We start from the raw sequence: 13,366 nt of genomic DNA on the forward strand, positions 1-13,366 counted from the left end.
CTGTATTTATTTTGCAAAGAAATGAAATCCGTTCCAGGTGCCGTTCTGTGTATCAACTCTACCTGCACCCAAATATGATTGGGGTTTGAAGACACAAACAGCTAAAAAGTGTTACTGTAAAGGATGTTACAAAAATCCTTTCTTTCTTAACAGTAACCATGTTATGTGGTCAAATGCAGTCACTGTCATGTAAAGTGTGATGATCTACAAAAGAGTGTGGTACCTGGTGGTAAATGTTATTTAACCTGGCCCCAGTTATGGGTCCTGACGACTTTTTGAAATGCTGGCTCTTAGATTTTAAGGATTGTTTCAGTTTTAACGATTTAAAGTGTTGTTAGTTTAAAAAAACCTGTAAAATATAAAGCAAATACAGCAGTCAGGATTATTTTATATTCTACACCAGGGGTTGGCAACCTTTGAGAAGTGGCGTGCCCGGGCTTCAATAATTTAAGGGTTCCTGTGCCAAAATAAATTTTACATTTATAGGGGCCCCCGGCAGAACCCCAGACTGTCCGCTGGCCCCACTCAGGTGCTGCTGGCCCGGGGTCCATCCAGGACCAGGACCAGGACCCCCGACTGGCAGCGCAAGTGGCAGACAGAACCCCAGACCAGTAGTGCGCTGAGCCACTCAGCCCACTGCCAGTCTGGGGTTCCGTCCGCCGGCCCCGCTCAGCCCACTGCTGACCCGGGGTTCCATCCATTCAGGCCGGCGGCAGGCTCAGCGGGGCCAGGACCCCGGCTGGCAAGGGGCCGGCGTCCAGAACCCTACACTGGCAGCTGGCGGAGCGGGGCCGGCGGACGGAACCCCAGACCGGCGGCAGGCTAAGCACCCCCACTCAGCCCGCTGCCAGCCTAGGATTCCGTTCACCCAGGCAGGCGGCAGCAGCATGCCAGTAAAAATCGGCTCAAGTGCACCCTTTGGCATGTTCGCCATAGCTTGCTGACCCCTGTTCTACACAGAAAATGTAGCCCACTGTAAATATAAGAGATTAAAATCTTTTAGGGATTAATGTAAGAAAATTGGTGTGTAGGGAAGGGCAAGGTTTTATTTTCATTGTGATTAAGACTGGAATTGTTTAATGGTATTAGGGTCCATATTTAGCAAGAAAATTTGGATTCTAAAACTTAGAAGTTGGTCTGCTTCAAGGTCTGTATGCATACACAGGCCACACTTTTTATCATCTACTCAACATAATATTAGTCTGTTCTGGAGCTTCACACAGATGATTTATAATAAGTTTTCTCCCTTACAGTCAGCAGTGAGTTTCTTTGAAATGTTTTCAGCTCCTTAGCTGTAAAACAAATTTCACAAAATCAGCTTGCTTGAAAGGATTTGTGAGTAATCCACTTTTCATTCATCCTAAAGCTTTGCTCACAAAGAATAGACTGTTGTAACACCGTGTTTGAGCTATTGCTGAGTACGTAATGCCTGTTGCATTTAATTCCAACATTCAGCACGTTAACAATATCTAATATTCACACACACACATTTGTTAACTCCCCTGCTTTTCCAAGTACTTTGATCAACCTTGCAGATGAAAGTCACAACACCAAACCAAATTTTCTTCACTATATAGTTTATTCCTTCCCCTGTGGGTAGCATGTACCAGCTATGAGAACATGGATGTGGATGCACGACTGAGCCAAAGCGTGCCCTTCATACACACATGCAAATTCCATTGATTTCAGTGAGACTTACATGTGTATCTGAAGGCAGACTTTAGCCATCTACTAACCACTTCCCTTTCACATTAATTTACGAGAAACATTCATCTTTATTCACAGTAAGGAAAACTGCATCAATTAATATAAAACAAAGGTTGACAAAGCAATATGAATATTGCTAATACAGTAAGAATTGTATGTCATTCCAGCAGTGAAGCAAGTGATGTCCTTGTCTCTTTTGATTCATGCACTTCTCCCTGCTATATAGCACAAGCTAGAATTGTAAGAGCGAAAGGCTGAGAATTTGAAATTACAGATGAAACTTCAAAAAATGTTTTAAACTATACCTTTGCCAGCTGAGGGCTTGAATTTGAGCTTGATTTGGAGAAAAGTATCTGGGGAAAAAATGGAGCAGAACATATGTTATATGCTATTCAGCCTAGGAGCAGAACACAGGTTATATGCCTCTGTTTGTCTTGAACACAGATGTGTGTGTGCAGATATGGTTGTGAATGGAGGTTTCTTATCTGTGCATCTGACACATACTTATGTTTAGAGAACAAGCTATTCCTCTGCCCTAATTGGCTCGTCACACATTTGAATCACATTCTGCCTCTCAGATCCAGGACTAGCTCCCTAGCTAGTTTCTTACAGGTACTATCCACTGTCATTAGCATTCTATGACAAAGAGCAAACCTCTAGCTGAACAATATATTTGGCACCATTTCTTATACTGTTTGTCCCGGTTGTTATCACACCTTGCATATGGATTAGCAGTAACAAAGACCACCTGCGGAATTCTAGACCACTCAGCCTAACTTTGATACCTGGAAAGATACTGGGAACAAATTATTAAACAATCAGTTTGTAAACCCTAGAGGATTATAGGGTTATAAGGAAGAGCCAGCATAGACATGTCAAGAACAAATCATGGCAGACCAACCTATTTTCCTTCTATAACAGAATTACTGGTCTAATGGATGAGGAGCAGTAGACAAGATAAATCTTGGTTTTAGTAAGGCTTTTGATAAAGTCCCACATGACATTCTCATAAGCAAAACTAGGGAAATGCAGTCTAGATTACATTATTATAAGCTGGTTGCACAAGCAGAACTGTTTTGAAAGACCACACTCAGAGACTAGTTATCAATAATTCACTGTCAAACTGGGAGGACCTATCTAGTGAGGTCTTGCAGGGGTCAGTCCTGTTCTTTATTTTCATTAGTGTCTTTGATAATAGAGTAGAGAATATGCTTTAAAATATACAGATGACACCAACCTGGGAGGGACTGCTAGCACTTTGGAGGACAGGATTAGTATTCAAAAGGACCTTGACAAATTGGAGAATTGCTCTGAATTCAGCGATATGATATTCAATAAAAACAAGTGCAAAGTACTTCACTTAGGAAGGAAAAAATCAAATGCACAACTACAAAATGGGAAATAACTGGCTGGCAATACTGCAGTAAAAGTGGATGAAAAATTGAATATGAGTCAACAGTGTGCTACACTTGCAAAAAAGGCTAATATCATTCTGGGGTGTATTAAGAGACTTGTTGTATGTAAACATGAGGTGATTGTCCTGGTCCATTCAGTAGTGGTGAGCCTCAGCTGGAGTACTGTGTCCAATTCCGGCCACCAGTCTTTAGGAAAGATGTGGGAAGACTGGAGGGCGTCCAGAGGAGAGCAACAAAGATGATGAAAGGTTTAGAAAACCTGACCTGTGAGGAAAGGCTACAAAAACTGGTCATGTTTAGGTCTGAGAAACTAAGACTGTCTTTAAATGTGTTAAGGGCTGTTATAAAGAGGGATGATCAATTGTTCTCCATGGCCAGTGAAGGTAGGACAAGACGTAACGGGCTTAATGTGCAGCAAGGGAGCTCTAGGTTAACTATTAGGAAAAGCTTTTTAAATATAAAGAGTAGGTAAACACTGGAATAGGCTTCCAAGGGAGGTTCTAGAATCCCCGGTATTGGAGGTTTTTAAGAACAGATAGGACAGACACCTGTCCGGGATTGTCTAGTTTACATGATCCTGTTTTAGCACAGCAGACTGGCATAGATGACTTCTTGGGGCCCTTTCTAGCCCTACATTTTGGTTATTCTAATTCATAAAAATATTGCATGTCTTGCAACATTTTGTGGTTGGGGATGCTGCATTTCATGGCATGCAGTGTCTCAGTGAAACACAAGGATAGCACAAGCTAACTTGTCAGCTCAGACATCCCACATCTTAGGAGACATGCTTCAGTGCATAAACCAGAGAACCTTCCCTTCGCTGAGAGAGGTACCATGTGTTCTCAAAGTGCTGCAGTCCTTTCTGTTTCATAAGCTGTTCCCATACAGTGTGCTCTCTCTTACTATACCTACCCAATGTTCAGAAGTTCTTTAGGTCATATTGTTCTGAGGTTTAAGACAATGAAGGCTTGTTTTTTTTTTGTTTTCTTTTTGCAGTTCTGTTAGTAACTTGGGTGGACATATTCAGGTAAAGACTACTGCTACTGCACATGGGTGAGTCAGCAAAAATGAATTATTTTATGGCTTCATTGTTCTGCAAAATGTCACAAATCCCCATGCTGTTTCCTGGAGCTGGACTTCACATCTAATAACAGTACACTGATGCAGAAAAACATGGGAGCCTGAATGCTGCCAAAGTAAACTAAGAACCAAAATATGGTATTAACACCCCATCACCAAACAGAGTATCCAAAAGAGCATCAACAACATCCAACAACTCACGAATGTGAAATTACTCTGGAAACCAAAGCTTTCACCTTGCCTGGCAGGATGTCACTGACTGAGTGGCAGAGTTGTGCATAACTGCAGATTCCACAGTAAGAAAAGCTTTCCTCTTGTTCTCAGAAAGGGTACCCCCCCTCCCCCCCGCGGTAGCCTCCAGCTCGGTGATACGTGTGACGGTAACAAATATTCCTGCAGGTTGGTTGGCCCAATAGAATTTAATAGTACTAGTCTTATATAGTACTGAGATTGACACGTCCATGATTAGATATAAGCTGTGTAAAATTTCTTATGGCAAAGGCACAGAGCTCCTTATTGACTATGCAGCACAGGAGGCTGCCGGGAACTGGTCATTCCATCTTGTACATGTGTGTAAAATCTGCCACAGCTATATTCGTTATTGGTGGCAGTCTGTAAGCACAGACCATCCCACTTCTGGAGAACACATGGCCCCATTCCAGTGTATTTGAGCAAAGATGCATTATTCTAAAGCATCTTTGGAAATACAGGTATATCTCTGGGCAAATAACCTTTGGAGCAGTGGTTGCAGCTAGCCACACAGGTTTTTTCATTTTGTATCTCAGCTCAAGGAATAGCATGTTCCACCTGCCTGCTCACAGTTTGTCATGGTGGACATTGAAAAAGATGCTGCAATTCAGCATCTTAAGTTTGAAAATATGACAGGATTTTTCACTGTGGGATTAACAAGAGTGGAAAGATGCACAAGATTGTAATTATAAAAGCTTAAGGGTAACAGTGCTAATGAACAGTACAAGTCTACTTAAATCCTGGCAGGTGGGCAGAACCAACCAGAGCAACAACAAAAGGCCCACCCCGTCATATGGGGGATAGGCCTCAAAACCCAGAACTTAACTTAACTGATTGCAGGGGACACAAAATGAAAAATAGGAATGGGGTTGAAACAAGGAATCTGGGTTGACAGTCCTGGAGACCAAAACCCTCTCCTTATCCACAGACAAGGTGCTGTTCACCAAGAGCAGAAGCAATACAAGCTTCCCCACACTACTCCAGCAATATGCCTCAACCCTGACCTGCAAGGACAACTTCTAGACTGAGAACAGTAGTTCAGTTTCCTTGCATGCTTGGCCCTCAGTCTCTCTGCTGAGACAGCCAACAAGGGTGTTAATTATAGCCAATTGTAGTAATATTAGTCATGATATGGGTGCCTCCTCAGGAACCTCAATCCAGGAGCCAGGCAGGACATCCAGAATTCACTTTGTCTTGGGGAATGCTCTCAATCTTGGCAATTTTTAGACTGCATTACAAGATGCATTTCTTCACTTTGGCTTCTTAATTTGAAACCAGAGACTTGGTAGTTTTTTCATCAGTGGGTGAGGGGAGCGGGGGCATGGTGTGTTTGACCCATGCTAATTGTTAGAAGCAAGTGTTTCACATTCTTGTAAGATATACCTAGATATGGCAACAACAAATGCAATATGCATAAGTCTACAAGGATACTCATCCTCTGGCATCTGAGTGCACCAGCTCATTGCAAATAGGCCACCAACCAGTCTTCAGATGGGAATGATTCTCCATTACTAGTGACTTCATCGCAAGCTGGATAAAAGATAGTGTTCCAGCCCCACTCCACACAGCCACCTAGGAGCTCAGGTTGGTTGTTTATTTTTAAATTATCTGAGTTCCATTTACAGTAACCCTGGAACTATTCAATTTACTGTAGGGTTTAATGGTGCACAACCAACTGAAATCTAATAAAAAAAACCTAATTTATCAAAATAATGATGCTTATATATATATAATCTGTATGAGCTGTAACACAATTGACTAAAACTGGTATTATAGATTCTATAGCAGATGCCAAAAATATATCAAAATGAACACATTGTAGTCAGCTATCTAACAAGAAAAGAAGAAATCTAGCCAAAATGGTTGGCAAATTATCCCTTGTCATTTCTCCATGCAAATATAAACCACACCCAGACAGTTATAATGTATAAAATAGTTTATTACTATAATAAATAAAATTAAACTTTTTTTTTTACAAATAGTATTTGTGCTTGTTTAAAAATGTTGATAAGGGCATATTAATGTAGGTGACTGCAACTGTATTTGAACATTCCAAAACAGGAGATATACAGTATATGTACTGGCAGCGTCTCTGCTGACCACAAAAATAGTATCTACTCATTCTTTTCTCTTTTAATTCATGCTTGATTGAGCAAAGTGACAAATGCAAAGAAAAAAAACCAAGAGAGTGGGTTTCTGAAGAGATGAAAACAAATGAAATACATTTAAAAGTGCCAGAGCAACTGCATAACTGCATATCAATAAAGTGTCCATGCAGTGGTGGCTAAATATTTAAACGCAGACAGATTTCCAACAGATGTACAAATATTGATTCTATGTAGTACAGCAATATAGCACATTCATTAGAAAAAGTCATATTTCTTTATATAGCAGTTAATCCTGATACAAGATTATTGAATTTCCCATCTACAGCTAAAGTGATTCTTTTCCTACTTTAGTGACGTATTCAGTGGGAATAAGACCAAAAAAAATAAAGTCACCAGTTTTTCAGAGCAGTTTCATGAAAACCCCAAGTTACTTCATTAACATTGGGCATTTAAATCCAGTTACAGAGACACTCTGGGATTACACATTAAACGTGTTTACACAACACTCAAATCAGTTTGAAACAAATAACAGCTGCAGGTAAAGTCACATCAGCTTTATTGAACTGTAAAAAAACCCCAAAACCACCACCTAAACACAAACACTTCAGCAATAGATGTGTCAGCTCCCTGATATACAAAAGTGTTTAGACAATGATGTTTTGTTTGGGGGAAAGGGCTGCTGGAGTCATTTATTTAACTAATAAGGCGGCAATAAGTAATTACCTACAAGTGACTTCCATTAGACTTAGAAAGCTAATCAAAGTGCTTTATATTTAGACAACACTGTAAACACTACAGAACTGAATCACAGTTTGAGCTCACTTATGACGGGTCTTAAGGCTAAGTGTTGAATGTTTTATTGCAAGAAGCTTTATTTTTAAATTAATTGAATCAATGTTCACCACAACACTGTGGTCTAGAAACAAGAGTACAATAAACCTCAGTACTTACTGTAGCGCACATTGGATTAGCGGGGCGTTCTTTGAGATGTTTGTCTTTATTACTCAGAAGTACCGATGAACTACAGACTTCGTTATTGCCTATACACTCACAGGAGAGAGCCTTCGGCTACTGGCTTCCTCTGTGTCGAAGTCAGGCATTCAGAGGCCAACATGGCAAGTGCATTTCTACCCCTAGTGCCAGGATAAGAAAATAGAGGTGCAGTGACAAGAAATGTTTGACTCAAGTCATTGAAAGACACTTTGCCCCAGGGTAAGTATAGTATTCTCAGCACCTTTGAGACAGCACCTGGTACCAGAAAAAGAACATTTATTCTGGACTCCATCCTCGGGGAGAAACCACAAGAACCAGGACTAGCTCAACTTTGCTTTAGAGATACAGTGAATGGCAACAAGCTGTGGATTATGAACCAGGTTCTCAGCAATTATGCCGTGTTTTTGAACCTCGTGTGTGTTTCCAATTTCTGGCTGTCACAATGTTTGCCAGATCCCATGGCAGTCATGGTATCATAAGCTAGTCAGGTTAATTAACTTTAGGCCTAGAAGAGAAACCAAAGAAATGCTGTGGCCTGAAAAGGTTAATGATCAATAGAAACATACCAGACTAGAACATTTCAATGGATACCTACTGGGGAAAGCTTATGTTCCCTTCCTGAACCTTTATCATTAAATGAAGGATGTGCTGTTATTTGACTGATATACAATCCATAGACTTATCTATACATACATATATATAATGTGTGTGTGTGTATGTATGTATACATGTTATCATATACACTGAAATTTATATAGTAAAGACAAAAATCGTGTTTTAAGTTGTTCCACAAACTTATCAACACTGTGTCAAAAAAAAAAAATCACCAGGATATTCACAGCAAATAGCTCTTTCGGCTCATTAAAGTGAAGTACTGTAGAAGTAGAACATCACCTTCGCAGATGTTAAACTGGATGTTCTCTGGAAAGCGGGACAGCACTGTGAATGAAATTTAAAGCAAGAATAATGTTTATAACAGCATACATGTAATATCAGACAGAAGTAAATGTATCTGAACACAGATTTGTTTTAAATCATGTAATGCCTAGGGTAATTTACATAATTTAAGTACTGACTCTTTAAACCTGCCATTTAAACCAAGACACATTATTACTTTATCTGAACTAACTGCATCCCATTTTCAACCTAATTACAACTTTAAAGTAAAAAATCAAGTGCGTAACGGCTTTCTGCTGAAATGAAGACTATTCAGCAAGTTGTAAAACTACAGCAGCACTATGCCAGACGATGGTGAACATTGTTTTTATAGCATTTACAGAGGTTTGGTGGTTAATAGAATTTGATATGTAGGATTCATCCATTTCTAAGATGAATAAAATGAGGACATTTTAAAAATAGTTTGAAAGAAAAAAGATCACAAAAGTTTAATACATAAGGCAGCAGAGAGAAACAAAACCAAAGAACAAGAAGTAACAATTCAGAGCCTTGATTTCGCTTCAGGAACATACAAGTCTCGTTGACTTCGCAGCCCAATGGGAGGCCTGTGTGTGTGTGTATCCAAAAAATGAGTGTGGTCCTAAACAACCACTTTTTTAAAAAAATGCTCTTACAATGTATGGGAATCACTGAGGGCTGTAACTATAGCCTACAACTAGTCTGAGTAGCTGATGGTTCACACAGCCTTAATGGGCCAGTGTCTGATTTCAGTTACAGCCGTGTAAATCTGGAGTACATCCACTTACTTCAGTGCTGACTTGAAGGGCTGATACTCTGAATTTACAAAGCTACATTTAGCCCATACAGTCATTAAATGTTAACCATAATTCTAAAACACATTATAACTCGCGAAGTCTTCACAAGCCAGAGAATGCTACAGGTGGGTTCTGTTCTTCAAACACCAGTGAGTATAGCACTCATGGCTCTATGACTGTGTAATACACAGGTGGAGGAGCCCAGACAGTAATAACTTAGCCACAAGAAGTGCAGACCCATGTTAATTTAGTTTGACCTCCCATGCTGGAGGTACTGTAATTATAGAGCTATTGAGTTCAAGCCCTGCCATTCCAATGTTAGGCACTCAGCAACACCAAAATAGTCACTAAAGTTTCCCTGAGAGACCTACACAAATGTCATTTGGCTGAGTGAGCAGATTGAATCAGATATGAGCTAGGCAGGGCCAGAGAACTGTGATTATGTCTCTAACTCTCCTGTACCTACAGTGTAGAACTTTTGGAAGCAGCCACCTACTAGAAGGCTGTATAGTTTCCTCCTAGCCCACCACATAGAAACATGGGTATTATATTTTCCACTGGAAGATGGATGGGTAAAGTTTTCAGGAGTGCTGAAGTCCCCTTGATTTTCAATGGGAATTAGGCATTTTTTGAAAATTTTATCCAGCAAAACTAGTGTTTGGAAGATGAACTAATCCCAGTTAGAATGGATTTAGAAATTAGACTCTTACCTGGGGCCAAAGAATTTTTTGGGACTTTCAGGACCCTAAATACCAATATAAATTAATAATTCATTGTCTCAAAGAGTATGATTTAGGCTTTAAAAATTAATATGACAAATATTACATAGGCTTTAACAGATATATTGATTTTAGAGTCTATGAAAAGTCACTTCATGGTCATGAACTGAAAAGTGTGCATGTATTTGGGTTTGTTTTGTTAATCACAACACAGTTATTACTTGTAAATGAGATATAGAGCAGCAGTTACAATAGGTCTGCAAACATACAGTGAGTTTCTTTGTTCAAATAAAGTTTTCCTTAATACTGTACGTCTTTGGTACATGACAGACACCAATTAGCACTAGAAAAAGCTAACCATGGAGTCCTAAATAAAGTGAGCAAAATGGCACCTGTGCTTCTATGTGTGAGTCACTGATATGTTTTTATTCTTTACTAACCTAAAGAATTGTTCCCACACAGCTGCTTCTCAAGAATACTGCAATTAACAGCAATATTTACAGACAGTGTGTCACCAGAAACCCTTTCAAATGGCTTGATTTCCCTTGCGACCCCATTATCTAATGTGAAACAAACCTTAAACAACAATCACACCTCCTTTGGAAGTAAGTGTGTATTGTCAAAAGATAAATGATCAAAAGTCACTACCCCTCTCAGTGGAAAGACCCCTTGTCTATCAGACTGAAAGACCAGAAAATGTTATATCACATGTCAGATCCCTAAAGCACTGTTAAATACAATGCTAGAGTGTTTCCTATAACTGTATCCCTACCTATCAAGGCCAGGATGCTGGCTAAACTACCTTATCTAATGATTACTAAATGATATTTACTAGCTTTGGTAAAGTGCTTGTATCTACATCCAGTAGCATTATGAAAACATAAGGTTTGGAAACAGTCCTTTAAGAAGCAGATATCTTTTTTGGTTGGGGGCATCCCTTGACACTTGCATACACTAAGCATGGTCCTTTTATTGACCAGTTCCATTGATGTTCTAGCTAGGTTAGCATAAGTACAATAACTAGATGTTGAGAGAGAACAAAGAATTCCAACCATCTAAATTCTTAAAAAGCCTGGTGAGAGCCTTTGACTATGAACAAAGAACAGTATCAAAATAGAAACTTCTGAAGGATAATCCTAACTAGAACCATCAATGGCACAGTATATTTTCATAATAGACTGGAAGCCTGGTGAATGGGACAATGACACTGATACATTGCAATGCTTCATATTCTAAGAAGCACCATGTTCAAGCATACATCATGCACAGTTCTTTGTCCTCTGGAGTTTATGTAAAAAAAAATTGGTATTGGAAAGCAAAACTAACAATGTATAAGGGCATCTTTATAAATGGTTAGTTTTTGAGAATCCAGTATCCCTGCTGTCGGGGGTGTGGAGGACCTCATCTGAGGATTTTGCCCACTACAATTACTTTAACATCATGTGCTAGATTTGAAATGAAATGTAGGAAGTTTCAGGGTTTTTTCCTCAAGTGATAATACATAATACCACCCACAGATACCTTTGGAAATTAAGTAGTGCATATTTCTTTTTAAAAGAAACCTTATAAACCTCCCACATATTGTCACATTATCATTGCAATAGGAAAATATACTGTGACATTTAACACATACACTCGATCAAGACAGCATCAGCCCAAAAAAAAAAAATGATTGCTAGAGAATTTAAGCACCCTGGCAAGTCCTTATGTATCTATACAAAAACTGAGCTGGTTACCTAAGGCATGCTCCATAAATCTCTATGAGGTCACCTAATGCTTGCAGGAATGGCTGCTGTTTTAAAAATAATTATCCAAATATCATAATGGGGGGGGAGATGCACCAATGAAGGAGATGAAAAGAACTTTATAAACTCTACCCTTGCTGTCAAAAAGACTACAGTGTCAGCTGCCATCTTGACATGAGGCTGCAATTCCTGTTACTGTACCTTTTTTTAGAAACAGGGAACATGCTTAATGAACTGGTCCCTCACTGGTTTTCATCAAGAAAGGCTAAATTTAAAATGGTTGGGGTGGGTGGGTGTTTATTTGTGTGGGTTTTTGTGTTTTAAAAGAGAAACATCTCAGCTTGCTCCAAAAATGTCCTTTTCTGATTCTGGAGACTGGGGCCTTGATATTTCAAACAGCTCCTGTGGTGACTGAGAGCTTCTTCTTGAGGTTAATATCCTTAGTATCTCCGCAAGCTGTTTTTCTATACTGTTCATTTTTGTGTTTAAAGCCTTGATGTCCTCTTTCAGCTCATGTTTTACTTCCAGCATGGTAGCCTGAAGAGTCTGTTCTGGGATAGGGTAAAAAGAGTGCTTGACCTCTGCAAGGACAGGACTTCGGTCCTGAGGGCTCCTTGTCTCCCCAACATTATCCAAGCGCAAGTCACTCTTTGTAATGCCACTGTCACAAGAGTCTGTCTTCTTCAGTGTAGTCTCTCCTGAAGTTTTAGTTCTTTCTGGTAAAGTCTCCATGGATTCTGCTTTGGATACTTTGTTCCAGTCTTCCCCCTTTCCACAAGCATCTTTGAATTTGGCCCAGCCTTTGCGTCTTGAGTATTCACCGGACACTTTGCACCCTGCATAGTCTGACGTAGGGGCCTGCAATTTGGCATGATCGGGCACACCGGATGTTGAAGCAGACTGGTACGAACCAGGGGTTGCAGGGCTCTCCCTGACCGTTACGATACTAGCTTTCACAATAGCGCGAGAGTGCTCTGCAAGAATGTTGCCCTTTTCCACATCCAGGTCATCTGGATCCCTCCCCCTTTCTGCCGCTAGCCGAGCTTCTTTCTGTTGCCTGAATCTTTGAAACAGCCGACGGACCGGGTGGTCTGGTGGTAGAATCAGAGGCGCTTCATTCTTCCTTTTCATCCTCTCTTCTTCTTCACGTTTGACATCACTAATCTTCCGGAACACAATCTGCAGAGAAGAAACATATTTCACACTGTTATGAGTTACATAAAGGTCACGGTGGGGAGGAAAGGGAAGTAGAGAAGCGTGATCTCTGTTACACATGATTAGAAGCAAACTGCTACTAACTACAGCAACGACACACATGTATGTTAATGTTACTGCTCGATCCCTAGGGTGGCTTATGGTGTGCGTAATGTGGGCTATCTTGATGTTTAGAAGCATGCTACATCCATTATATGGCTCCAAAGGTACTGGAAAATAACCTTTTCAGTTCTGAGAGGCGAGATGAGATGGTGTCACTAAATGTAACTATAATAATCACAGTCATTCCATTCTAACACGGATTATTACTGCTGGGTCTTGGGGTTCATCAGTGTACTCATTTTTCACTATTAATATAGCCAGTCTCATGTTTTTCTGCCTACTCAGCCTTGAACTCACTTACTGCACATCACGTGAACTTTG

General features: G+C 40.0%; 1 protein-coding gene and 1 long non-coding RNA gene across 8 annotated transcripts in view; both read right to left on the reverse strand.

The window, feature by feature from the left end:
- Positions 1-1,785: 1,785 nt before the first annotated feature.
- On the reverse strand, positions 1,786-5,955 carry LOC120401528. Its single transcript, XR_005596508.1, has 3 exons — positions 5,835-5,955; positions 2,013-2,060; positions 1,786-1,925 (listed from the first exon to the last, which is right to left on the reverse strand). It is a non-coding gene; the product is annotated as an uncharacterized LOC120401528 (long non-coding RNA).
- Positions 5,956-6,444: 489 nt separating this feature from the next.
- The window catches only part of KCNH1 (potassium voltage-gated channel subfamily H member 1), a 347,125-nt gene continuing 340,203 nt past the window's right edge, over positions 6,445-13,366 (reverse strand). For 4 of the 7 annotated variants that reach the window (XM_039531620.1, XM_039531621.1, XM_039531617.1 and 1 more), the window contains 2 exons: positions 11,930-12,907; positions 6,445-8,491 (listed from right to left, as the gene is read on the reverse strand). In XM_039531620.1, the coding sequence (XP_039387554.1) occupies positions 12,065-12,907 (843 nt within the window). In that variant the 3' untranslated portion in view covers positions 6,445-8,491; positions 11,930-12,064. Of the gene's footprint in view, positions 8,492-11,061; positions 12,908-13,366 lie in introns of those variants that run through there. The other 3 variants (XM_039531626.1, XM_039531618.1, XM_039531625.1) reach the window with 3 other exon arrangements.

The sequence above is a fragment of the Mauremys reevesii genome, linkage group 3 (genome assembly GCF_016161935.1).
Source record: "Mauremys reevesii isolate NIE-2019 linkage group 3, ASM1616193v1, whole genome shotgun sequence".
Lineage (NCBI taxonomy): Eukaryota > Metazoa > Chordata > Testudines > Geoemydidae > Mauremys > Mauremys reevesii.